At 43.1% G+C, this 23,043-nt stretch overlaps 3 protein-coding genes and 1 pseudogene across 6 annotated transcripts; 2 read left to right on the top strand and 2 right to left on the bottom strand.

The window, feature by feature from the left end:
* Window positions 1-3,762: 3,762 nt before the first annotated feature.
* On the bottom strand, window positions 3,763-8,153 carry LOC127776907 (sodium/hydrogen exchanger 4). The gene is made up of 14 exons (XM_052303471.1): window positions 7,971-8,153; window positions 6,855-6,973; window positions 6,605-6,702; window positions 6,347-6,406; window positions 6,227-6,273; window positions 5,941-6,135; window positions 5,776-5,822; window positions 5,619-5,685; window positions 5,428-5,528; window positions 5,103-5,204; window positions 4,895-5,036; window positions 4,724-4,786; window positions 4,557-4,640; window positions 3,763-4,458 (listed from the first exon to the last, which is right to left on the bottom strand). The coding sequence occupies exons 1-14, from the start codon at window positions 8,151-8,153 to the stop codon at window positions 4,138-4,140; spliced, it is 1,629 nt and encodes a 542-aa protein (XP_052159431.1). The 3' UTR covers window positions 3,763-4,137.
* Window positions 8,154-9,234: 1,081 nt separating this feature from the next.
* On the top strand, window positions 9,235-14,268 carry LOC127776906 (uncharacterized; annotated as a pseudogene).
* A 1,197-nt stretch (window positions 14,269-15,465) lies between these two features.
* LOC127776710 (rho GDP-dissociation inhibitor 1-like) lies at window positions 15,466-18,578 on the top strand. Its single transcript, XM_052303234.1, has 5 exons — window positions 15,466-15,901; window positions 16,065-16,131; window positions 17,613-17,834; window positions 18,002-18,126; window positions 18,234-18,578. The coding sequence occupies exons 1-5, from the start codon at window positions 15,581-15,583 to the stop codon at window positions 18,312-18,314; spliced, it is 816 nt and encodes a 271-aa protein (XP_052159194.1). The 5' UTR covers window positions 15,466-15,580; the 3' UTR covers window positions 18,315-18,578.
* Window positions 18,579-18,716: 138 nt separating this feature from the next.
* Window positions 18,717-23,043, bottom strand: LOC127776709 (BTB/POZ domain-containing protein At2g04740). 4 transcript variants are annotated; one of them, XR_008018225.1, is made up of 7 exons: window positions 22,463-23,043; window positions 21,377-22,121; window positions 21,258-21,294; window positions 21,028-21,161; window positions 20,557-20,946; window positions 19,556-19,899; window positions 18,717-18,983 (listed from the first exon to the last, which is right to left on the bottom strand). XR_008018225.1 is itself a non-coding variant. In XM_052303232.1 (5 exons), the coding sequence occupies exons 1-5, from the start codon at window positions 22,974-22,976 to the stop codon at window positions 20,619-20,621; spliced, it is 1,758 nt and encodes a 585-aa protein (XP_052159192.1). In that variant the 5' UTR covers window positions 22,977-23,043; the 3' UTR covers window positions 20,141-20,618. The 4 variants fall into 4 exon arrangements, 1 of the variants encoding a protein (XP_052159192.1); XR_008018227.1 differs by having other exon boundaries at window positions 19,556-19,835; XR_008018226.1 differs by lacking the exon at window positions 19,556-19,899.

Raw genomic sequence — 23,043 nt, 5'->3', positions numbered from 1 at the left:
TTTCCCATTAGAGAACAGGTTTGCATCGCCCATCGTCGTTCGTCGTCATCTACACTGCTCCGATCTTCCCAAACATCGTTGTCCTCGACTCCGATCTACGCAACATCATTCACTGTTGCGTCGCACTACGCACGATTGGCCTGATCACTCGATCGAGCGCCCGTCTGCGACAAGCCTTCATGGGATGGAGCATGTCTACCACTCCAAACTTTGGATTGCCACTCTGTCATTTCCCCTGGACCACAATGTCGTTGCTCATGGTCACTTGCCGCTGCATTGGCTTGGAGTTGCCATTGTGTCGCCTTCCTCGGGCCGCAGCATCACCGCTCTCGTTGTTTTCATCGCCGTTCGTGCATCAACACCCTCGTCATCTGCACTTGTCGTCATCAACCGTCAAGGTCTTCTTCGTCTACTTCGAGCATCACCACCACATCTCCAAGCTATCACTATTGCTGCCCCAGGCCAGTGGTCCAGCCGACCCTGCGTGGGTTACTGATGTCATCGTTCCAGGCCGTTGGTCCCGCTGCCTCGTCTTCGTCTACCTTCGCCTTGTGAGGTATTGGTAACATCACTACGCGCATTTGTCCCAAGTCGTCCTCAAGCTTGACAAACCCGGTGTGATGTCTCGTCCTCCACGATTCGACAACATCAGCTATTCGATGCCATCTTCTTCAACGACTGCCACGATTGCGTCACCGTCTTCGTCTTCAGCGTATCGCTGTGCACCTCGGTCCATGATGCCCTTCAGCGCGTCCATGACCACTCCTTGGCGCCCCTTGCACGCCATGTGGCTTGGCTACCTCGACACTAGTACCGTGACTTCGGCTACATCGACCATGGCTACTCTACGTACGATTACCTTGATCACCATCGTGTCCCATGCTTTGGCTACCTCGATAACGACACAAAGGGCTATCATTGTTGAGTTCTTTTATCGGTGTCTTCTTCAGTCCAAGCGTCCGCTCTGCTCACTCTTGGACTATGGGGGAATGTTAGAGTATATGCTAGTTAGATGATTATTATGATAGGATTGATTTGTTTAGAGTCTTTTCTTAATTATCTGTAGATCCTCTTCCTTATCTCTTGTACTCTCTATATACACCGCCTCTGAAACTCAATACAATCATCCGGTTACACGCAGTATTCTCCTCCTCTACTATTCAACAGAGATGAAAGTGGGGGACGGTTGAGGGAGCAGTTGAGCCGGTGGAGTTGGCCGGGGCAGTGGAAGTTGCCGGATCCGCTCAACCTCAATGGACTAGCAATCAAGCAGGGACTACGTCGATCGGCTTTGGCTCCAGTTGTCCGTGATGCCTCCGTCTCCGATCCCCTTGCCACCCCTACCGGATCCTGGTGTTGTTGGTTCAATCGTCGATATCAAGAATTTGAACTAGAATCTAGAAACTTTCACATTCTAGATTCCATAGTTACTAACTACTAATTATTAGAATTTGGGTGAGAATCTGAACTGTTTTAGGAGCTTCCTTCGTCTCTCAAAGTCTCAAGGAACTTCTCAAGCGAAAAAATTATCCCCTCCTTTCCGGCCCCTTCCCTTCCATCCCCGGCAGCTTCCCAGCGGCCGGCAAGGGGGTAGGGGGGGTGGGAGGGGGTCTAGTTCCTTCCTTCACTAGTAAGCCTTGGTTTAGACTTCTCGGGTATCTCCCGTTGTTGGGTTAATCCCTTTTTGTACAGCTCGAAGGGGTCGTCAGCGTCCGGCTCCTTCGTCTTGGTTGCTTCTGCCATGGATGTCCTCGTCGGCTTTTTCTCCGGTGAAGATTCCCTATCAATCATTTTCCAGGTTCACCATTAACGCCCGAAGCTAAGAGCACGATGGGTTTGCTCAAAAGAAGGTAGCGCTGGCCACTTGCTTCTTCTCCGGCGAGCTTTCTGCATCTATGTTGGTCTTCTTACTCGTCTTTGGCGTTAGCTTTACAAGGTGCGGCTGATGTGTTTCTCCGTTTGCCTTAGATGCTTCAACCTCCATAGAGAGGCCCCTTTTGGGTTCACATCCAGGCATCATTATATGCAGCTAGCCATGGATTATCAGCTCCTGTCGTCGTTCAGTGCGTCGATCTGGCCTTCGTTGTTGTGGACATGGCAAAGAGAAGGACCCGATTGCTTTTTCTGTTTCTTTCTAGGTCCTTCCTTGCATATTTCAGGGTTAAAATGTAATTTGGCCATCTGTCAGGGGTCTCCCTGTAAGACTTGCTATACTCTCAACTTGCTTAATAAAATTCTAATCTGAGGCTGTAGCCTCAGTTTGTTCTAAAAAAAAGATCTGTTTTAGAAAGTTTCTAGCTTCTAGTTAGCTACTACCACCGAATTTAATTTTATAATCTGAATAACAATCTAGTTTTATAATCTGAATTGTAGGATCGAAACACAACAACTAAGCCAACCAGAGGGGGAGGTGAATGCTTGGTATGCCAAAAACCAAAACTTTTAGCGGAAATAAAAGTTACCCTCAAATTCGACGGATCGCGGTCTGACCGAAGTAGCTACGCCGGTCTGACCGCCTGGAACACGTCGGTCTGACCGTTGTAGATCGATCGGTCGAACCGCCGAAATCGCCTGCCTGCGCCTGTCGCCGCCGACAGTCTGACCGCCCTTACGCCGCCGGTCTGACTGCCGCGATGCCGCCGGTCTGACTGCCAGTGTGTCTCCGGTTAGACCGCCGAAATCCGGTGAAACACAAATCGAAGAACTCTTAAAGTGGACGACGACTTTACTGATTCTCTATGTATTTACAAAGTGCACCAACAACACTCCTTACAAAAATCTCGACTAAACTCGAAACCCTAACTCAACCATCAACTCAATTGCTCTCAAAAGCGATACCGGGAAGCCTCACGCTCCCTCTCTATTTATACCCAAGGTAGGCAGCCTAAAGCCACGAACCAAACTCATACTAGAAGTCCTAATCCCCCTAGGAAACCATCTAGTACAAGAAACAAACTTTACATAACCATTCATACCAAATTTGGACTCATTCCAAATTCGACTCCGCATCCCATACGTACACAATACCTCCATCGTATGCCATATGGAATCTTCACCAACCACGTGTATTGAACTCTGGCCTTAGTATCCCGCATGATCTCTGACCACCACGAACGTCGTCTTATCTCCAAGCCGACTCCCGGTCCATCACCACAAATACTCTCCCGGCATCTCGAGTCACCTACACATAGAACAAACAAAGAAACCATATTCCGAGACCAAGCTATCCCCAACTTGACTCATTAGTAGCAAACAACAGTATTACATACGCATAGTATCCATCTAGAAGCCATAATCATGAACAATCACGGATATCCAAACAAATAATCCGAAACCGAAACCGACACAGAGTCAACCGGTCAGACCGCGAGCTGCGCCGGTCTGACCACGCGATACACGCCGGTCTGATCGGCAACACCTGCCCGGTCTGACCGGTCCAACAGACAACAGTATCTGTAGATTACCTGTGAAAACCAATCATCTCCAAAACCACTTCGCAAATAAATTCGAAATAACAGAACTAATAATCTCCGATGCCAATTGTTATCACAGAATAATAATCAAAAACACTTTTGATTTTACATGAATAACAATCTGCACTGTTTAAGGAAAATAGAGATTTTGGGAGACTACCGTCAGGCAGAGACCCTTGCTTGCCGGCTATGATCACTTGCTGCAGCTCGTCTTTGGGAATAAGTATGGTGTGAAACAACCGCTCAAATCAGAGAGTAATTCAAGGAATACAGCTCAAGTGATCACGACGGCTGGAGCATTTGTACTAGTATTTTTCAACCCACAACAAAACGCACTTTGTCTGGTTCTTCCACTTCTACTTCCATCAGTTCACTCTGGAACTGCGATATTAGCTGATGTTAAGTATCAGGATAAAGAGTGGCCTGAAATTGCTTGAAATTGTTCCAACCATACCATATTTACACTTACGGTAACAAAGCTTAAACGACAGAAGAATTCAGAATTTCAGATTTTCAGAGATTGTCTCACAGGTCTTATCAGTAGAATCTCTTAGGTATATATGCTCACTGGAGCTATTGAAGAACTGAACATGAACAAAACACCCATTCTTCCTGCACTTGATCTTCCACCTCCAGTGGCAATGTGCCAACTATTTCTGCTCGATCAGTAACAGTTACCGCGATCGCGCTCCATCGGTCCACCGAAGATGGGCCTCATGAACCTGTCGTCGAACTTCCTCCAGTAGATGTGCACCGTGTGGACTGGCCTCTCCAGGAGCATGGAGATGCTCCTCTTGGCCTGGAGGAACCCACTGCCGCTCCCTGACGCCTCTTCATCAGGCGAGAGGAACGGCATGATGAAGTCGTCCTTCGGGGAGTTGCTGCCCGTGCTACGGCCTCCTCCTCCGGTCCCCGGTGTCGTTGATTGCCGGTGTTGATGCGGGAGTATGGCACTTATGAGTGGCCTTGTCAAGAAGCCAAACACCTGATGAAATTATGGAGATGTCTCAGATGCCTCATGTCTGAACATTTTATGGATTAGATTACATCATATGCAGAGCCGTCAGTGTTAAAGGTTTATACCAGAGTGGTGAAAAATACTACAATGATTGTACTGGTGATGATGGTTGCATGAACTGGATCCAAAGTTACACCTGAAAAGGTGAACTGAAAGCATGCAAGTTTGACAAATCAATGTATATCAACTTCTTGTCAAATATGTATATCCTGACACTGAATATGAATCGTACCTGATTATATGCTAGTGCGATCGAAACAGCTCCTCTCATGAGGCCCGCCCACCAAATCACTACCTTGAATGTTTGAGGAATTTAGAGTACATATTTTAATTCGTTGTGAATTCCCTACAAGTCAATTCAAGAGTTACTGTATGAAATTGAAACCAACGGCTGAGAAGAAACCTGGTGATTGAATGTGATTGGCGCTTTTTCAGAACTCCCACTCATGTAATTTGACATAATGGATAGAGGGAAAACGAATGCAGCTCTTCCCAATAAAACGAGCGATATGATGATTCCAAAGATACCGAGTGATGTTTTAAAGCTGCCAAAATGATAATATGATGTTTACTCCTTCCATTTTGTAACAAATGTGCATTTCGGTGATTACCTTGTCTCTGATGTTTTCCACTTATCAATGTCAAGTGCATCCATTCCAACATAAAGAAAGATGAATGTCTCGGCGATAAATGACAGCGTTGCAAATATGTGCCTATGATTGCATCCATTACACCAAATGAGTCATTTAATTTACTTCATAATCTTAATTTACAACCTAGGTACTATGAGGTAACAAATTTTACACTAAATTTTTGGTACCTCATAGTACCTTCTCAACGACCGTAAAATTGCTCAAATATAATGCTTAACACAGCTATAAATTTCTCTAAAAATTAATATAGTCTTTCACAAATGTGGTACTGACTTCATAATACCTGGTTGTGATTCTTGAGCTTTCCGTCACATTATGCCATGCGTAATGGGACATAACAATGCCACAAAAGAACACCGTCAAAATCCCACTCAGATCAAGAAACTGCTCAGAAAGATAGTACACACCTTACCCGTCAGGCACATTATCAGAGCAAATGTTAAAATGCCAACAATTATCTCAAGGCACCCTTACCTCTGCCAGCATATATGACAAATAAGCCATGAGAGCCATCAAAGCTACTTCCCTATCAGTGGAGTGCCTACAGAAATAAGAGGAGATATTCAAATTTAAACAGTGCAACAAGATGACTTCAAAGTTGGATCATGATCCGATGGCTTGCTATACTTACCTACCAAAATACAGAGCTTTGAGAGCATAAGCAGTTGATAGCCCAATCTGATAATTAGTAGTAAAACAGAAGTAAGAAAAGTTATTGGTCACCTTAATTCTGAGAAAAACAGAGTAACAGCATTGTTATACTGAAAAACCTGATATCTGAAAGATGTTTGCTTACTGTAACTCCAAGCATAGTGCTAGTGAAGAACAGGTAGAGAAAATCTGAAATGACTTTTAGCGCAACCCCGCCTTTGAGCTGAGTGATATCCAGATTCTTTATAGCGTTGAAAAGCACAACTGAGGTTGCATCATTGACCACTCCTTCCCCAAACACCAAACTGTACAATCTAGGTGTCTCATCCTGGCTGATGACCTGAATTTGAGATCGGATGATTTTATTTGCAACAGCTAAGTTAGAATAAACAAAATGTATTCAAAATTTGTAACACAACTGTATAACGAACCTGCAGTGTGCAGACAGTATCTGTTGAGGAAAATATTGCTCCCAAAGCTGTAGTTGTAAATAAGATTAGATCTGAAGTAAAAAGGAGAACGTAAACAAATTGCAAAACATAAAGACACACCTAGAAAATCTACCGCGCCAAGGTCCCCAAAACCAACTTTTGGGAAGAGCCAGTAGCAACCTGGTATCAAGAAGTATCCCATCATTATTTCTTTTTAATTGAAAGTATTCCATCATTTACCAATAAAATTGACAAATGGTGAAATAAAATTATTTAGGCAGTTAGACTCAAAATTACAGTTGACATATCTTAAAGACAAAAAAATGGTTATTTTTAGCAGTGTGTACATGCATAAAGGTTTATAAATTAACAAACTACCTGTTGAAACTATCGCAACTGAGATGAACACGCCGAATATCCCAAAGGACATTATGGTGAGAAAATTGTGAAAGAACTGCTTCTTCTTGACCTGGAAGCTGAAAAGGCAAAAGTAATGTCAATATGTCATGCATGCATGAACACTCAATGGGAGAAATCTGAAAGAACTATCTCTTGTTGAGTGTTGACTACCTGTAAACCCAAAAGCAAGAATTTGATTTCTAGTACTATGTCATACTCGCACACATACCCTGCATTGAAGATTATGGGAGGAAGTACATAGATGAAGAAGAGCTGCTCGTCGAACCTCAGGATTCGCGAGTTCTTGCCTTCACTCAACAGAAATATGATAGCACCTACAACACAACCCTGCAAGAGTATTCCACACACACTTTTTAATAACTGGAGTCATTAATCGTACCATCATTGGAATGTAACAGGAGCTAATAAGCTACTAGGAATTGAATGAAATAGTACTAAAATAATTGGAACTGGTCCTGCGCAAATTATAAATAGTACCAGTAGTAGTAGCTGTTGATACCTTTGCAAGCATAATAAAAAGGAAGGCACTGAATAAATGTTCTCACCAGCAGTCCTTGGAGTAAATACTGTTTGTTTTCTTAATTAAGGAAGAGCACTCCACTTTTTTTGTCACCTCTGATGTGCTACCAAGTTCTTAGAAATATATCGTATTAATTAAACATTAGTTAAACAAAACTGCAGTTTCAGTGAAGCACATTTAGCTAGCTGGAAAATCAAGTAGAATCCCCAGAAAAAGAAAAGTCGTTCCGAAGTCTGAACATGCGACAACGGACCGCTCAATCCATCCTAATTTTTTTTTAGATAATGTAATATCATTCCGGCTTTTATTGAAAGAGGTACAGCCAATTATTACAAAAAAATCGCCCAAAAACGCCCAAAAACGTTCTCAGAAGAGGGAGTCACAACCACACTCTAACATACATTAAGCAAACACACACTAATGAATACCAACACTACAAGATAAAGAAACCACAATTATTGAATCGTATTTGTGAATAGCCACGAGAAGTTGGCAAAAGACCAACCTAGATGAAAATACGATGTAGCTAGCTTTATACAATGAGGATATGGTCATATCATCCTCACCTATGTTGGTTTCTTTTAGGACAGAGAGTATCTGTGGAACAAACAGCTAGCAACGCGCGCGTACGGCGCGGTTGAGTTGAGGTTATGAATGATCAAAAGAGAGAGCTCGAACGGCTTAATTAATTGCTTGATGAGGGAGTCGTAGACAGGTTATGCAATATGCATATATATATGCATGTGTTGTGTACGTGTGGTTGGGGGTAATTATCAGGAGGGGTGATGAGGTACTAGGACGTACGATGAGGAGGGCGGTGATGGACTCGTTGACCCACTTGTTCTCCTCGAGGAGGTGGCCGGCGACGAGGCACACGCACAGCACCGCCGTGAACACGCAGATGGACACCACCGTGCCGCTGCTCCCGCCGCCCGTCCCTCCGCCCACCACCACCGCTTCCGACCACCACCACCACCACGACGCCATCCTCGCATTCCCCTCTCTGCTGCTGCTGCTTCTGAGTTCCAGATTTTTCGTCAGTAGTAGCCTCTCTCTGCTGCGTGTATCGCTGCGGTGAAGCGGCGTGACGGGGGATTTTGGCGCGAGGCGGGGGCCGGGGGGGGGGGGGGGGGGGGGGGGCGCCTCGGGGACGGCGGTGGCGCACGTGGGGGGAGGGGGGGGGGGGGGGGGGGCGTGCGTGTCAGGGTGAGCTGGCGGCGTCAGATGGTGCCACGTATATGCGTATGCACGGGATATATGCTGATGCTGGCATGCTTATTTTGGTATTCATGCTCGGTGCTCAACGCGCAGACGTGTTGCAGACTTGCAGTGCACATTTGACAGACCGTTATATACTTCAGAGACCACGCGTAAATGCTTCACGGACTCTGCTTTTTCTTTTTTTTTTAAGAACTACGGACTCTGCTTTCGGTGGAGAATTTTCGGTTCTATAGGTAGGTAGAGGTAAATTATTATTAATTTAATTACTCGTTTTTAACTGATTATTAGTAGCTTTCCCGATTTATCTTTTTCGAATCAAATGCGCACGTCTCCCAAACTGCTTAAATGATATGACTTTTGTAAAAGATTTATATACGAGAGTTGCTTTATGAAAATCATATTGATCTTTTGTTTTTCTAAAAAAATAATACTTAATTAATCATGCAATAATAGATCGCTCTATTTTACGTGTAGGGGGAGAGTTTCCAACTCTCCAAACCGAACACAGCCTTATAACATATGTTCTTTTCTATACTAACTTGGGATGTATATTTGATTGTCTATATACCTCGACGGATGCGACTCTAAAATAAAGATGGAGCAGGATGCTCAGGAAAAGATAACGTATCATGTATCGTACCTTATTTATATTTTAATCACATAAAAAATAGCACAATCAACAAGTAAAGACAAAAAAAAGAACATCCAAACATTTAAAATGGAGTACAATTCTAAAATCACCTAACCCTAGCCGGCTACTGGCTAGGGACATCCATAGTCGGACACCACATTGCAAGCTGCAAGGTAGACTAGCAAAGTGCCGGACGCGCCCTCAGGGCCACTGCGCATGGCTCGTCGACGGTACGTAGAGTAGCACCGGCGGTTGACATAGTCAACGACGTGACGAAGAGGACAAACCTCGAGCAGGAGGCAATGAAGATGAATGGTCAAAAGCTTAGGGTGAAGGGGCATGTGATCACAAGTTAGAAGATGAAACAATGATTGACCGCCTAATATGTCTTATTTGGGTTGTTTATAGGTTTATGGGTGATGACTATATGGATGGCCCGATACTATAAGGGTTCTAGGGTATGAGATCATACAGGTGATAGCTAGGCCGGCTGATCCACCCTGTCTAATAAGTAGGTTTACCCTTGCCTGCACGTATTTATCCTAACTGTAAAAACTTGTGTCTTAGTAAGCTAAATTTAGCTCTACGCTATAGGGAGATACAATCGTGTTGTTTGGTTGACTGTGTCTGTTGAGTTACTGGATTGGATTTTGTTTGTTTAGTTAGATGTAAAGTTCTTTTGAAGCATGACCTTTCATTAATTTTTGAGGGCACAAAAGGTACCAACGTTCTATCCGTGGTAGTTAGGCACATCGAGAACCATAATTTGCTTCTTCAGATCCTCTTTACCTTATAGTTATAGTTGCCCCTACTACCTTTGCCTAGGAATATAATAGAATTTCTTCATCTATTATATAAAAAAGTCATTTGTATGATATCGTACGGAGGTAGTATTTCAAATCTATGATTTCTATAAAATTAAAGCCCACTAAATCTAAAGCTCAACATGCAACCATGCCACATCATCACCCACTAGCATATTTAATCTCATGTAAGCATACAACATGATCTACACTTTATTTAATTCTACAAATTAAAATGCATGCATATCCAATCATTACCATTCATATCATTTGCACAATATTTTAACAAATCTATCTCACACTTTTATAATATTTAACATATCAATATGTTTCACACTAAAACACATGTATCATTTGACAAATAAACCCTAATGTTTTATTATTTTTTCTTTTTACTCCTAGTTTGATTGTAAAAGAATATATATTAAGAATTGCTTAGTAATTTCTACAGCAAAGCACGGGGAATCACCTACTATGCAGTTCAACGCATGCCCAGCCGAATTGAAATATGGCCGGCCGCTCTCGCCTGTCAGAGTTCCTAGAGAGTGCTGTGAAACAATGACACTCTCGTGTGCTAGTCCATATATACGGGCCAAACTATGTTTAAACTAATCAGTCGACCTAATCATTCGGGATAATGAGTTTTTTTAATATCACCCTGACAAAGTAAGCTAGTATTATTATTAAGTTTAGAGTTTGGCTTATGCCTTGGATGCTTCTTTTTCTATATAAATCCTTTGGAGCGAACGTGGGAAGTATAGTGGATTGACTCACGCGCGTTCTCCCGTCCGTGGCTCCATCCATATAGAGAATCAAGGTTTCTCTGTATTTTCCATCATATATGCGTACCTACGCATATCTATAAATTAAACGAGTGTTGATGATAAATGAGTAAATACAGTCAAGTTATTATTGTTACTCAAAGTACAGTCCCGCCTATACTTGAATTACAGGAAAAAAAAAAGATCATGGTAGAGTTGGTGTCAGGCATATAACTCTACAAGATATACCAGGTATTGAGTTTTGTTTAAAATTACCTATTTAAATTTTTCATCACATCTATATGTATTATATTAGGAAAAAGAATTCAAATGACAAAATCTAAATCACGAGGCCTCTCAATTTTAGTGCTAACAAGAGACACCTCAACACTTATCTAGTATCTAACTATAGTAATAGTCCATGAAGCAAGTAGAGAAATATTCCTACCACCTATGTTTTAAATAAAATTTTCTCTTAAACTACTCATCCGATCTACGATTTAATTACACCGTTGTGTTCGTAACAATTAGACTATTATAACAAGATCTCACATAATTATATATTATTTTTAAAATTATAAATTACTTTTATAACATATCTAAATTACTTTTAGACTTCATTAGATTACTTTTTAGACATATAAAAATTAAATTCAATAAATTCTAAAAGTAATTTACATATATTATAGAAGTAACTTAAAAGGAAATTAACTTGTCACGTCATTAAAAGCAAATCTATTGTAGGGTAAAAAACATAAGTTTGTCTAGAAATTAAATGGCAAAATTTGCTACGGGACATCCAAAAAACGTGTAATTAGCTGGGAGACACCGCAAAAATGCTTATTTGCTATAGGATATCACAAAAAACTGGTAATTAGCTGCTGGACACCCGCAGGATTATTTTATTATATCTGGAGAAATTGGAGAGAGAAATAATCATTAAAGACAAGTTTGCCCTTGGCTCAAAGGAATCCAAACGGTGGCTTCTCCAAGTTCGAGTCCGACCTGCAGCTGCTGGCCGGCGGCGAGATTCGTCACCCCGCGCAGCCTCTTCAACTGCGGCAGAAGTGCGCCGCCGCCACCGGAGTTCCAGTACCACGACGTCGCTCCGCCGTTCCCCATGTCCCTCGTCGCCAACACCCACCTCAGAGGCAAAACCAAAATCATCTTTTCTTGATGATGATTTAATTCTTGCTCAATTACTGATTAGTAAGTAATTCTTGGTTAATTATTAATTTCCGTGTGCAGGTCGTGAGCTGAGATGCTGCTACAAGGCCAACGTGGACGGCTTCAGCGCGACGGACTTCCACCGTCATTGGCCGCACGGCCACCGCCGCTGCTGCCGGCGGGGTCATGTTCGGCGGGTTCAGCCTACAGGGGTACCAAAGCACGGACGACTACTACGACACGCTCGACGCCTTCCTCTTCTACTGGCCGGACACGGACACGGACGCCGCAGCGACAGCGGTGGTGGTGGTGCTGCCAAAGGTGGGCGGGAGCGGGGCGACGCTGTTCAATTACGCGCGGGCCGCAGTTCGGCGCCGATGGGCTACTCATCGGGTCGCCACTGACCGCCGTGATGGGGATGTTCACGGGGCCCGACTCCAGCGCCGGTGCCGGCGACCTCCGCAGCACGCGGTCGCGTTTCAGGCTGTCGTACGCGAAGCTCTCCACCGTCTTCATCTACAACTTGGCGACGTTCCGGTGGACCAAGGTGCCCGCGCAACGCCGCCCCAACCGAGGTGCCCGCACTGGCCCGCGCCGGTCACCGGCACTCCCTCGGGCTAAAGAGAGAGAGAATGAGAGAGAGAGAATAATAAGGAGTAGAGAAGGATAGAGAAAAAAAAGAAAAAGAATTAAAAGGGTAGAATCGTACTTACACAGCTGTTTCTCTCTCCAATTTCTCCGGATATAATAAAATAATCTCGCGGGTGTCCAACAGCTAATTACCAGTTTTTTGTGGTGTCCTATAGCAAATAAGCGTTTTTACGGTGTCTCCCAGCTAATTACACGTTTTTTAGATGTCCCACGGCAAATTTTGCCAAATTAAATTTAATCAACATATTATAGAATTAACCATAAAGTAAATTGTTCACTGAATGTAAAAAAGTAATTTAATCAAATCTAAAATTAATTTATATATATGACAAAAGTAACTTACATATATAATAAAAGTAATTTACAACATATATATTTTTTTTGTCAAAATATAATCGTGTAAGATCTTGTTAATTATAAAGATTTAATTACAACGAATTAAATGGTATAATCAGATTGTAGATCGAAGATGTAATTTGAAAGAAAAGTTTATTTAAAGTTTAGTTATTAGGAGTATCTTTTCTTATTGTTGCATACTTGTATACTCCCCACGTGAGAAAGAGATACTAGTTATGGAAAGACTTAGGTCTCTTATCAAGAGGCCACAAGCTGTGTAGTCTGAACTTTACCTCAGTCCGCCTAACACCTAAGGGCTTTTCAAAAGAATTGTAAAGGAAAAGTACAATAATATGTAATCCTTTCAAATGGTCACTAAACTGTGATTCGTTTGAAAGGAATCCATAAATATTCCTACCCCTCTACTTTTGGGGAGAAACGAAGGAAAAAAACAGTTCAAGTTGTTGGAGTGTATAAAGTGAATTGCCCGTCTTTCCATATCAGCTTAGGTTTTTAAGTGTAACTGGCTGGTGCATGCAATTAATATGGTATCAGAGCCAGAGGTCTTGAGTTCGAATTCTGGCTAGCACGCAATTAAATAAAATAATTGCAGTCCACTCCAATATTCCACGCTTGAGACTTGAGGGGGTCTCACGTGAGGGGAAGTGTTGGAGTGTATAAAGTGAATTGCCCGTCTTTCCCTATCAGCTTAGGCTTTTAGGTGCAACTGGCTAGTGCATGCAACTTAATACAAGTTGTTTTTAATCCATTGAATTGTTTGCGGCACAAAGTTTCCTATATTTTTCAATCCTTAGGTTTGCACAAGTATTCTCATGCTATCCCTATGCTTTTCCTTATTCATACGTGTTAAAAATCCCGCAAATCGAACAAGCCATAAACTATTAAACCATTTATCTGAACTTTTTAGTTTACCCAACCTCCTGTGCGTTGATTCAATGGTTTCACCATGTTGAGATTTTAACTTTATGGTTTTACCATCATGGCAATATGCTTATACCACTACGAAATAAAAAAAAACTAGTAGCAAAAATTGTAGAGATGATGCTTCACTTTTACTTACTAACAGTTATTTTTTAAGGTGCGGATGCTCATTATATATTCATTATCACGTGCCCTAACAAGTGTGTTGACTTGGCAAAAACAAATTGTTGAGTAGTATTTCACAATGAAAACCACTTTATAAATTCACTCATGGGGTTATCTGTACCAAATGATAAAGTTTGAAGGGCTCAATATTTTGGCGGAGCCAGCCACGCCGTCGAACCTAGGCAGCTAGTGGTGTTTCTTAGTGATCTACCGATTCTGCAATCCATAGTGAAGGTGGCAGCGACTAAGCCCGGGAGTCGCCCGACCTGCCCGGGAGCTGCCTTTGCCGCTGGCTCACTATACTTAGTTTAATATGTAGTTCAATATGTTAGATGGTATGTTAGCTAAAGTTTAATGGGTTATTTGAACTTTTGTCTATTGCAGAGTATATTATTAAGGAAAGTCTAGCCATCACATTAGCTTAGAAAACTTAAATATCTCCTCATTAATGAAAAAGAAAAAGAGAGAAAGATGCGCACTATTTAATTGTGGTGGGTCATTTAAGATATAACCGTGTAGATTAATCGATAAAAGTTACAAGTAAATATAATTACAAGCGATGAAGGATGACTATGGTGAGTTACCTAAAACCAATAGTTTTATATGACATCTCCATGTAATTGTATGATAAATCCATTAGTTATTATAGTTTAGAAGCGAACATGCTAACGGCCCAAGCTGGATGGCCAATCCGAGCGAGAGAAAAATTTTAAGGGCATGTATTTGGCAGGATGTGAGCTCCTAGATCCTTTGGTTATTGGAGCTGGAGTTGAACCGAACTGAATGTTGCTAAATAATAATAGAGCTTCATAAAGGCGGAGCTTCCCTATCCTAATCTATTATCATTTTGTATTTATAAGTTTGATCCAGTCTATAAGATGCCCATTCGTTTTAAAGGAATCGTAAAAAAAGAGAACAGTAAGATGCAACATCACTAAACCGTCATTCGTTTTAAAGGAATCTATCGAAAGGAAAATTTCCTACCCCTCCAATATAATATTTTCAATCCCTAGCTGATTTACTGAACAAAATTCTATATATTTCAATCGAAAGGCTTATACATATATCCTCGTACCATTCTTTTTACTCCACATATGATATGATACTAGTTTAGAGCCGGCTAAGCCAGGCTATCGTACCTGCTCTAAGCCATAGAACTCCTTAAAATTTGAAAGGAGCCAATATACACGGCCTACTACACTGCTCTTCCGTCTTCCTTTGTCCACAGCTGACAACGCCTCTTGATTCGCCACTTGTCACGCTTTATTTAACAGCACTGCTATACGTCCGACTCCCTCGTCCGACTCCCATCCGACCTAACCTCACCTGCCAATCATTTCGCTCCACGCAGACCAGCTTCTCTCCATGTGGGCCAGGGCAATTAGCAGCTAAGAGCTGGTCGGACAAGAGTCGTACGTCACAGTCGTGTGTATAGCATTTTCGCAGCACTGCTATACGTCCGACTCCCTCGTCCGACTCCCATCCGACCCAACCTCACCTACCAAGCGTTTCGCTTCACCCAGACCAGCTTCTCTCCATATAGGCCAGGGCAATTAGTAGCTTAAAAACTGGTCGGACAAGAATCGTACGTGACAGTCGTGTATATAACATTTTCGTTTAACACTATACCACCTCTTCTTCTCGCACATTCGCACGCTCCTGCATCTCCATCCGTCGCCACCACCTCCACCGCCTCCGCCTCCGCCTCCGCCCCCGCCCCCTCTTCCGCCGCCACCAATGTCTTCGGCGGCCGGTGAACCCTCCTCCTCCTCCGCCGCCGCCGCCGCCATCTCTTGCTCCTCCTCCAACGACGACGAGAAGCCACCGCCGTCTCTGGAGGGGAAGGAGCTGCGGCGAGTCGCGGAAGAGGAGCCCGCCGCCGCCGCGCGCCCCGAGGAGCTCACGGAGGCGTCCTCGCGCGCCGCTGAGGCTGAGGAGGAGGAGGAGGAGGTGGTGGAGGATGAGGAGGACGATGACGAGGAAGATGAGGGGAAGGTGGCGGAGGCCATCGACCTCGGCCCCAGGGTCAGCATCAAGGAGCAGCTCGAGATGGACAAGGTCTCCATTCCTTCCCCCGATTTCTCGCTCCAATTTCTTTTTTTCTTATCCCTTCTCAAGATTTTTTTTGCTTGTTGGTAGCTTAGTTAATTATTATTTACCACTAGTGCTCGATAATTATTTGTTCCTCACATGGTGATCTCTGCTGATTGCAACTTGGAAGGAGGATGAGAGCCTTCGGAGATGGAAGGAGCAGCTTCTTGGCAGCGTCGATTTGAACTCAGTCGGAGGTAAATTTTTTTATCAACAGTAGATGGTTTCCAATTATAATCCACACCAAATCGCATCCATTTCGCCCCCTTAATTTAGGTACCCGCACCATCTTAATCTGGTTGAGGATTTTGGATTTGATCTCTTCTGTGCTCCCTTTCCAAAAACCGCGCCCAATCAATTTTAATCAATCGGATTCTTTTGTTGGTTTGGTTTCCGCCGTTTTACTGTGTGATCCTGGGTGGTGGTTGTTTGATGCTGCTGTACTGTACTGCAGTGCTTGCAATGCCAGCAACCACACGGTCAAAAAGGGAACATCTTTTCTGGAGAGTAAATTTTTAATAATCTTTGATTGGATATGTTTCAGCGGTGTAAAGGAGCTCATTCATTGAGTTAGAAATTATGTGGTTCTATCACTGTAGTGTCAATTTATATTTGGTTCTATCACTGTCAATTTATATAGTTTTCAACTTTAAGTGCGACACACGATTTTTTACCACATTGATTAGGTTGCTCAGTGGGCTCACTGTGCACTCTATAATTAGTGCCAGCTAATTTTGCGTTAAATTTCTGCATGACAATCTCACTGGTGCACTCTAGAAGTAGAGATTTACCATAGGAACTTCACCTATTTGGTGAAGTTTTACAAGTTCGTAAACAAATCTTATATGCACAGGAGGTGATGCTGCAATGCAAAATTAAAGGCATTAAATTACAAGCAAGGAACAACAATACATTTTTTTAGTTCAAAACACTGTTCATCCTGATATTTGTTTGCAGTTTGTCAAATGCATATCTCGCACGAATTAAATCCAGTTTGGCCTCTAGATTTTAAATGGTTGTATAGCATCATCTCCTCTATACTACATATGAGATTGTGGGAGAAGTTCTGAAACTGTTGCATGTGATTTTTGGAATAATCTCCACAATTCCATGGTGGGTTCCTGGAACATGTTCCAGTCTGTACATCTAGGCCCCGCCAAGGGAAAGGTGCGTTTTGCCAGAAAAGAGAGAAAAAAAAGTCATGGTGCATGGTGTGCAGTGAAGTTGCCATCTTTTCATGCGAACAAATCATTTCTAAATTGTAAAACGGAAGATTGCAGGTCTGAGCTTGTGCAAATGCTTTTGGTCGGCACTTTGCTGGTGCAGTCTCCCATTCTAGTGCATATGCCTAGGATTCTCATGCACAAAAGAAAGCAGTGGTCAAAAAGTTGATAAGGGCAATGATACAGTGTCTTCCTAAAACAGAGCACGCAACACTAAGCACAATCTGAGGTGATGCATCCCTATAGTTAATATAGAAATGATGGGGTGATTCTTCCCTGCTAAAAAAAGGAAAGAAAAGAAACGATGATTCTTGCCTGTATGACTGTAGTAAACTGTAGTCTTGTGCTCTGAATGAAGGGAGCACATTAATCTGCATCTTGAATTCTTGATGGGAGGTGCAAGAGAAGGAAATGAAGCAATGCACGCAGTTTAATGGGAAGTTTTCATGTGGCAGAGTCACTGGAGCCAGACGTGAGGATCACAAGCCTGTGCATCCTGTCACCGGGGCAGCCAGACGTCCTTCTGCCGCTGCCCGTGGAGCCGAGCAACTCCAAGGAACCATGGTTCACCCTCAAGGAAGGCAGCACGTACAGGCTCAAGTTCACCTTCTCTGTCAGCAGCAACATCGTCTCTGGCCTCCGCTACACCAACACCGTATGGAAGGCCGGCATCCGAGGTGCACCATCGCCATCCTCATTGTCCACTTTCTTCTGCAGAACTGCTTCATTGTGTTGTCGTAGAGTTCCTGCAACATATGGCCTTTGAATTCACTCCTGTTCTTTTCTTCTTTCCTGCAAGATTTCCTGAGTTTGATTTGTTTGAAATTAATGTTGCTCATTGCAGTGGACAAAACCAAGGAGATGCTTGGCACGTTCAGCCCTCAGCTGGAGCCGTACACTTATGTGACGCCTGAGGAGACGACCCCCTCGGGAGTATTTGCTCGGGGATCATACTCTGCAAAAACAAAGGTAATGAAATCTGATACCGTGATACACCTCTGAGAAAACCAGAATGCCGATCACTGCTTCCTGCGCCCACTGAACTGAATCAAGTTTCGATTTCGCTCCATCACCAGTTTGTCGATGATGACCGGAAGTGCTACCTGGAGATCAACTACACCTTCGACATCCGCCGGGACTGGCCCTGCAAGTCCTGAGAAGCTGGACACCAAGCAGAAGAGGATGGCAGGCATCTGTGAAAGAGGCATGTTCAGGCTGCCCTGTCCCTGTCTGCTCTGATCTTTTCAGAGTGTAAGGATGATTGGTTACAACGATTGTTTGTAGACACATAGTAGATTCATTTGTCAGGTCAGCATTGTTAATCTGTGCCTGTCGCTCGAGCTCAGTTGCAAACTTGGAATGCTGGGTGTTCAGAGAATTGTGCTACTAGCTCCGTTTTCAAGCAACGGTTGCAGGTTGAATTGCCTCGTTGTGTACAACGATAGGCAAATGGCAACGTTACAGGTTTTGAGTTCTCAGAAAATTGAATCCAAATTATATCAGGTACATGCAAATGTGGTACAAAATAACAGGTATATCAGAATAAAAAGAATTAAAAGGAAGCTATAAATTGGATCTGTACAAGAGCACACTTTTAACATTAAAAAAGTGTTGAAATTTCTAAGAAAAGAACAGAAATTAGCAATTGGAATCCACAAAGTTCATACGAAATCGCTCATTTCATCCTGTGCCAATCCAAAGGATACCTCTGAAATTCAGTGACCACATGTAAGTAGCGTGGTTAAACAGTCCCCAAGTTTCCAATTCAAGAGTTTCAGATGGGCATGATTTCCGTTGCCACCACATCCTCATCGGCCCCATCATATCTGAAACGCGAAAGCCATTGATCGATTAAGAAATTGCGCTAATGAGGTGTAATAAATGAGGTGATCTCCATGAACTTTTAAGTAGAGTACGGCCAACGGGCCAAGGGCTCTGAACTGGGAGGCTGTAACCAAGGCTGAAGACAGTGTTGTTTTTGGTCCATTTCTGAATTTGTGATTCTGTCCTGGTTGCAGTTTTGCTTAATCATCTGACACTGGTTACAGTCTCCTATTCTAAGGTTGTTTATCGCAGGCTAGCAATACAATGGACATAATTTGTGTACAGATTATAATGTCGAGGGTTTCTAAGCTAAAATTGGGTTTCCAAGGCAGCCTAATAATAAAAGGACATTTGCTACCCTCCTCTTTATACTCAAGTATACATAACCAGTAGATTTTGGAAGGATGTTATGATCATGATCCTACAATTTTTTTTTTCCAGAATCTTAACCTTACCAAATTATTACCCTCTGTATCATCCAAATTATTTCAGATACTACCAAATTATTTTACTTGGAACTCATTGTATCACAACAGTATTATCCTATAAATGAACACTTTTTCTTGCCTTGTACCTTAGCCCAAAGGTCCGATCCTAACGCTGACTGGCATCATGGATTGGATTCAGCAGAAACAGCCAGAGTCATCATCATGTATTGGAGTATGCAGAAACAGCCACAGCCTCTGAATCATCAGAATCATCAACTATGGCTTCACATGTTGCCTCTGAAATCGCTTCAGAGGATCATGGTTCAACAGCAGAAAATTCAGAGGGGGAACAAGGCTGCCTGATGGCGTGTCCTCCCGATGACCACAGATGATTTACTTAGGATTCTTCATTTGTGAATTCTTTGGCTGACAGTATGTCCAACTTAAACACAAATGATGCTACATCAGGCACACAGTGGTGATATTATGGCTGCAGTATGATGTTTCAGGATATCAGTACCTTTTCACACATAAAGTTATTACAACCAAGGAGAAGCCCAGTTTTTATAGGATTTAGTATCTCTGTGTCCAGCATTACATAGGGTTACCATGCTAGTACAAGTCTCAATTGACAATAAGCATGAGATGAAAAAACATATATATATATATATATATATATATATAATATCTGTTCATTAAATTTGATCTTTATGATGTACTACATACGGTGAATTTGTAGTGTCATAACAGGGGCCATGAATTGTGTATGTTAAAAAGGTTATTCTTTTCCAGAAATGTGGTTTACTTCTTTCTTCTTGTGTGGATTTATCCATTTGAGTTTCCTATGCGAAAAATATTAGATATTTAAAAAGATGAACAATACTCATCCCATGGGCCATGGTGGTTCCAACAGCAGGATTGCACCATTTTAAGCAATCAAGGACTCCTTTGTATTTTACAGTGTATATGCAGTGAGATTTTATGCAACAAAGAGCAGGCATGCTAAATTTGCACTAATATTCATTATTCTACCCATACCAGTTGAAGTGTCAGTTTCATGTTGTGCGACAAAAGATAGATTCATAATTCAAAAATATAACCCTTTAGTGAAGACTGCAAGTTCATAAACTGAGAAACAGTAAAGCACCTTCAGTGAAGACTTCAAAAACAGAGCTACACGAGAAGGTACAGTGCAAATTCTCAGTGGAGTCAAACATTGCCATCATTGGCTTCTTGTTCTGCTACAAGCATAAGCATTTCCAATCGGTTGTCAAACAGCTTTGCACTCTCATCTCTCTCGTCTAGCTCAGCAGCCTCTGCTTCTAACCATTTCTCACGCAAATCATCAAGAAGGTTGCCTTGGTCAGTGTTGCCTGCAGTACCAGGTTCACTGGGACGAGTTGTTCGCAGTGAGTCATCTCCAGATGGTGGTGGAAGTGTCAAAAGCAATGCCCTGAACTCTCTTGTGTCCGCAAACATCTCAAAATTGCAAGCGATGATATCCAAGCAATACTCCCTTATTTTCACAACATCATAACTGCATTTGGAAAACAAATGTATTGACCTTATATGATACAGTAAATAATCTTTGCATAGATGAAATGGTAATCACACATACATGTCTGATAACATTAGCCAGTGGCATAGTTCTGCAGGTGAAACATGCTCCAGATAAGGCAAAAGTATATCTGCCACAACTCGTTTAAGGGGGAATAGCAGGTATCTCGAAGCAATATCAAATAGTTCTTCAGCCTGGCAAAGTTGTACATGAAAATCAGTTTCATAACAAAACAAACCCACTTGAACCTTTTTACAAGACATAATATATTTCTCTTTTGCACATCTCACCTGATTAGGATCCATATGCTCTATGTTATCAGTATACCTAAAGTTGACATAAGCAAGCAACAAATAAGAGCATAATAATAGTAACATGATGGTCAAAGAAGTAGAGAAAGGGATCTTACATGTATTCAAGCACCTTTTCAAATGCTTCTGTACTCATGTCATGCTCTTCAAGAAAAGGAAGGCTCTGAGTTGATTGAAGCCCACTCTTGACTTCAAGAAAATCCATGTTTCTAGATAGCCTAGCTTTAAAGTACTCTGATCTTGAGGCTAAAATCACCTGATGGCAATGGAAAACCTTATCACATACTTTTATATAAAGATCAGCAGCAGCATCTACACCAGAGTCTCTGCTCATTTCATTTGATTCATTGTTATAACATTCTTGTTCTCTTGAGTTAGCTAGACATTCCTCTAAAATATGCCGCAGGGCTGATGGAAGGCGATCCTCCTCTGGCAAGGATTGCCCATGTAAAATGAACCTCTTCTGTGAACTGTCCAAATCTCTCGGTGACTTGTGTTCTGCATATCTCTGGAGAGTAGCTTCTTTAATCAATATCTTTTGCAAACCCTCACACTTACAAACTTTGCACGCCCGCGCCAAATTTTCCATATCATCCACATCCACTTCGAGTCTATCAGAATAGAAGAAATGGACAAGGCTGTACAAGGCACCAAAAGATAACTTCTGGCTAGAAAATCTCACTTCCTTCCTGTCTTTCCAGTCTGTATTGAATTTCCTCCGAAAGAAGGATGACCGGGCACAAAGAATGACCCGATGAGCTTCAATTGGTTTTCCATCCACGTAGAATGTAATGTCCGGAGGGAATAGGCTAGTACTTGATGGATTGTCCGTTGGCCCAAATCCTGCTTAGTCAGAAAATATGGGAATACAACACTTATCAACCAAATAACCTTTGGCTTGTATATCATAGTATCTTGATGTATCACATAGATGGACGAACCAATTGCGATTGTGCATTTCAAATGTTAAATCGATATTAGTACGATATGTGAATTCATAGGTTCGATTGAAATCACACTATAGCTACCAAACTCCATGTATTTTCACCACTCAATCATCCAATGCTGGCATTCATGATAAATCATTCCACAAGGAGCTTCAACTTTCAATCCCATGTCACCGGTAGATAAAAATTGCACCCAAACATCCAATCAGCATAAGCGATCCAAGGAGACGCACTCACCAGCAGCAGCGGCGAGGGCGGCGGCTTCGGAGCCGGCGGTCCACTGGAGCATCTCGAGGAAGGCGGCGCGGTTGGCGGGGCAGGCGAGGAACGTGGCCCTGAGCGCGGCGGGGAGCGGCGGCAGCGGCGGGGGCCTGGCCTCGAACGCCTTGAGCAGCCTCCGGAGGCGGAGGTTGAGCGCGGCGTAGTGGCAGCGGTCGCCGTCGAAGGTGCGCTCGGCGCAGACGGCCCCGGCCTCGAGCAGCATCCGGGCGGCGTCGGCGTGGCCGGCGAGGCAGGCGTAGTAGAGCGCGACGGAGTCCCAGCGGTCGCGCTCGTTGACGTTGGCGCCGCCGCCGAGGAGGAGGGCGAGGCGGGCGCAGTCCCCCGCGCGGGCCGCCTCGAAGAGGTCCCCCGCGGGGACCTTCTTGAGGGGCACCGACGGCTGGAGGTCCTCCGGGTCGAGCTCGACCTCGACGTCGATGCCGCCGCCGCCGAGATGCTCCGGCTCGTGCTGCTGCCGCGGGCGGTCCATTTTTTTTTTTGTTTTGTTTCTCCGGCGAATTTGGCGGCGGAGGGAGGGAGAGTGGGAATGGGTTCGC

The sequence above is a fragment of the Oryza glaberrima genome, chromosome 6 (genome assembly GCF_000147395.1).
Source record: "Oryza glaberrima chromosome 6, OglaRS2, whole genome shotgun sequence".
NCBI classification, from domain to species: domain Eukaryota; kingdom Viridiplantae; phylum Streptophyta; class Magnoliopsida; order Poales; family Poaceae; genus Oryza; species Oryza glaberrima.
This window is presented reverse-complemented; position numbering and strand designations above follow the sequence as displayed.

Excerpts from the sequence above, each read along its gene's own strand:
- LOC127776710 (XM_052303234.1), top strand. The coding sequence starts at position 15,581 with ATGTCTTCGGCGGCCGGTGAACCCTCCTCCTCCTCCGCCGCCGCCGCC. Across the intron at positions 16,132-17,612 it reads CGATTTGAACTCAGTCGGAG|AGTCACTGGAGCCAGACGTG; the intron begins GTAAATTTTTTT and ends TTCATGTGGCAG. Across the intron at positions 17,835-18,001 it reads ATGGAAGGCCGGCATCCGAG|TGGACAAAACCAAGGAGATG; the intron begins GTGCACCATCGC and ends TGCTCATTGCAG.
- LOC127776907 (XM_052303471.1), bottom strand. The coding sequence starts at position 8,153 with ATGGCGTCGTGGTGGTGGTGGTGGTCGGAAGCGGTGGTGGTGGGCGGA. Across the intron at positions 5,686-5,775 it reads AAAGCTCTGTATTTTGGTAG|GCACTCCACTGATAGGGAAG; the intron begins GTAAGTATAGCA and ends TTATTTCTGTAG. Across the intron at positions 5,529-5,618 it reads TGTCATATATGCTGGCAGAG|TTTCTTGATCTGAGTGGGAT; the intron begins GTAAGGGTGCCT and ends CTTTCTGAGCAG.
- LOC127776709 (XM_052303232.1), bottom strand. The coding sequence starts at position 22,976 with ATGGACCGCCCGCGGCAGCAGCACGAGCCGGAGCATCTCGGCGGCGGC. Across the intron at positions 21,162-21,257 it reads AGCATATGGATCCTAATCAG|GCTGAAGAACTATTTGATAT; the intron begins GTGAGATGTGCA and ends CAACTTTGCCAG. Across the intron at positions 20,947-21,027 it reads TGGCTAATGTTATCAGACAT|TTATGATGTTGTGAAAATAA; the intron begins GTATGTGTGATT and ends TTCCAAATGCAG.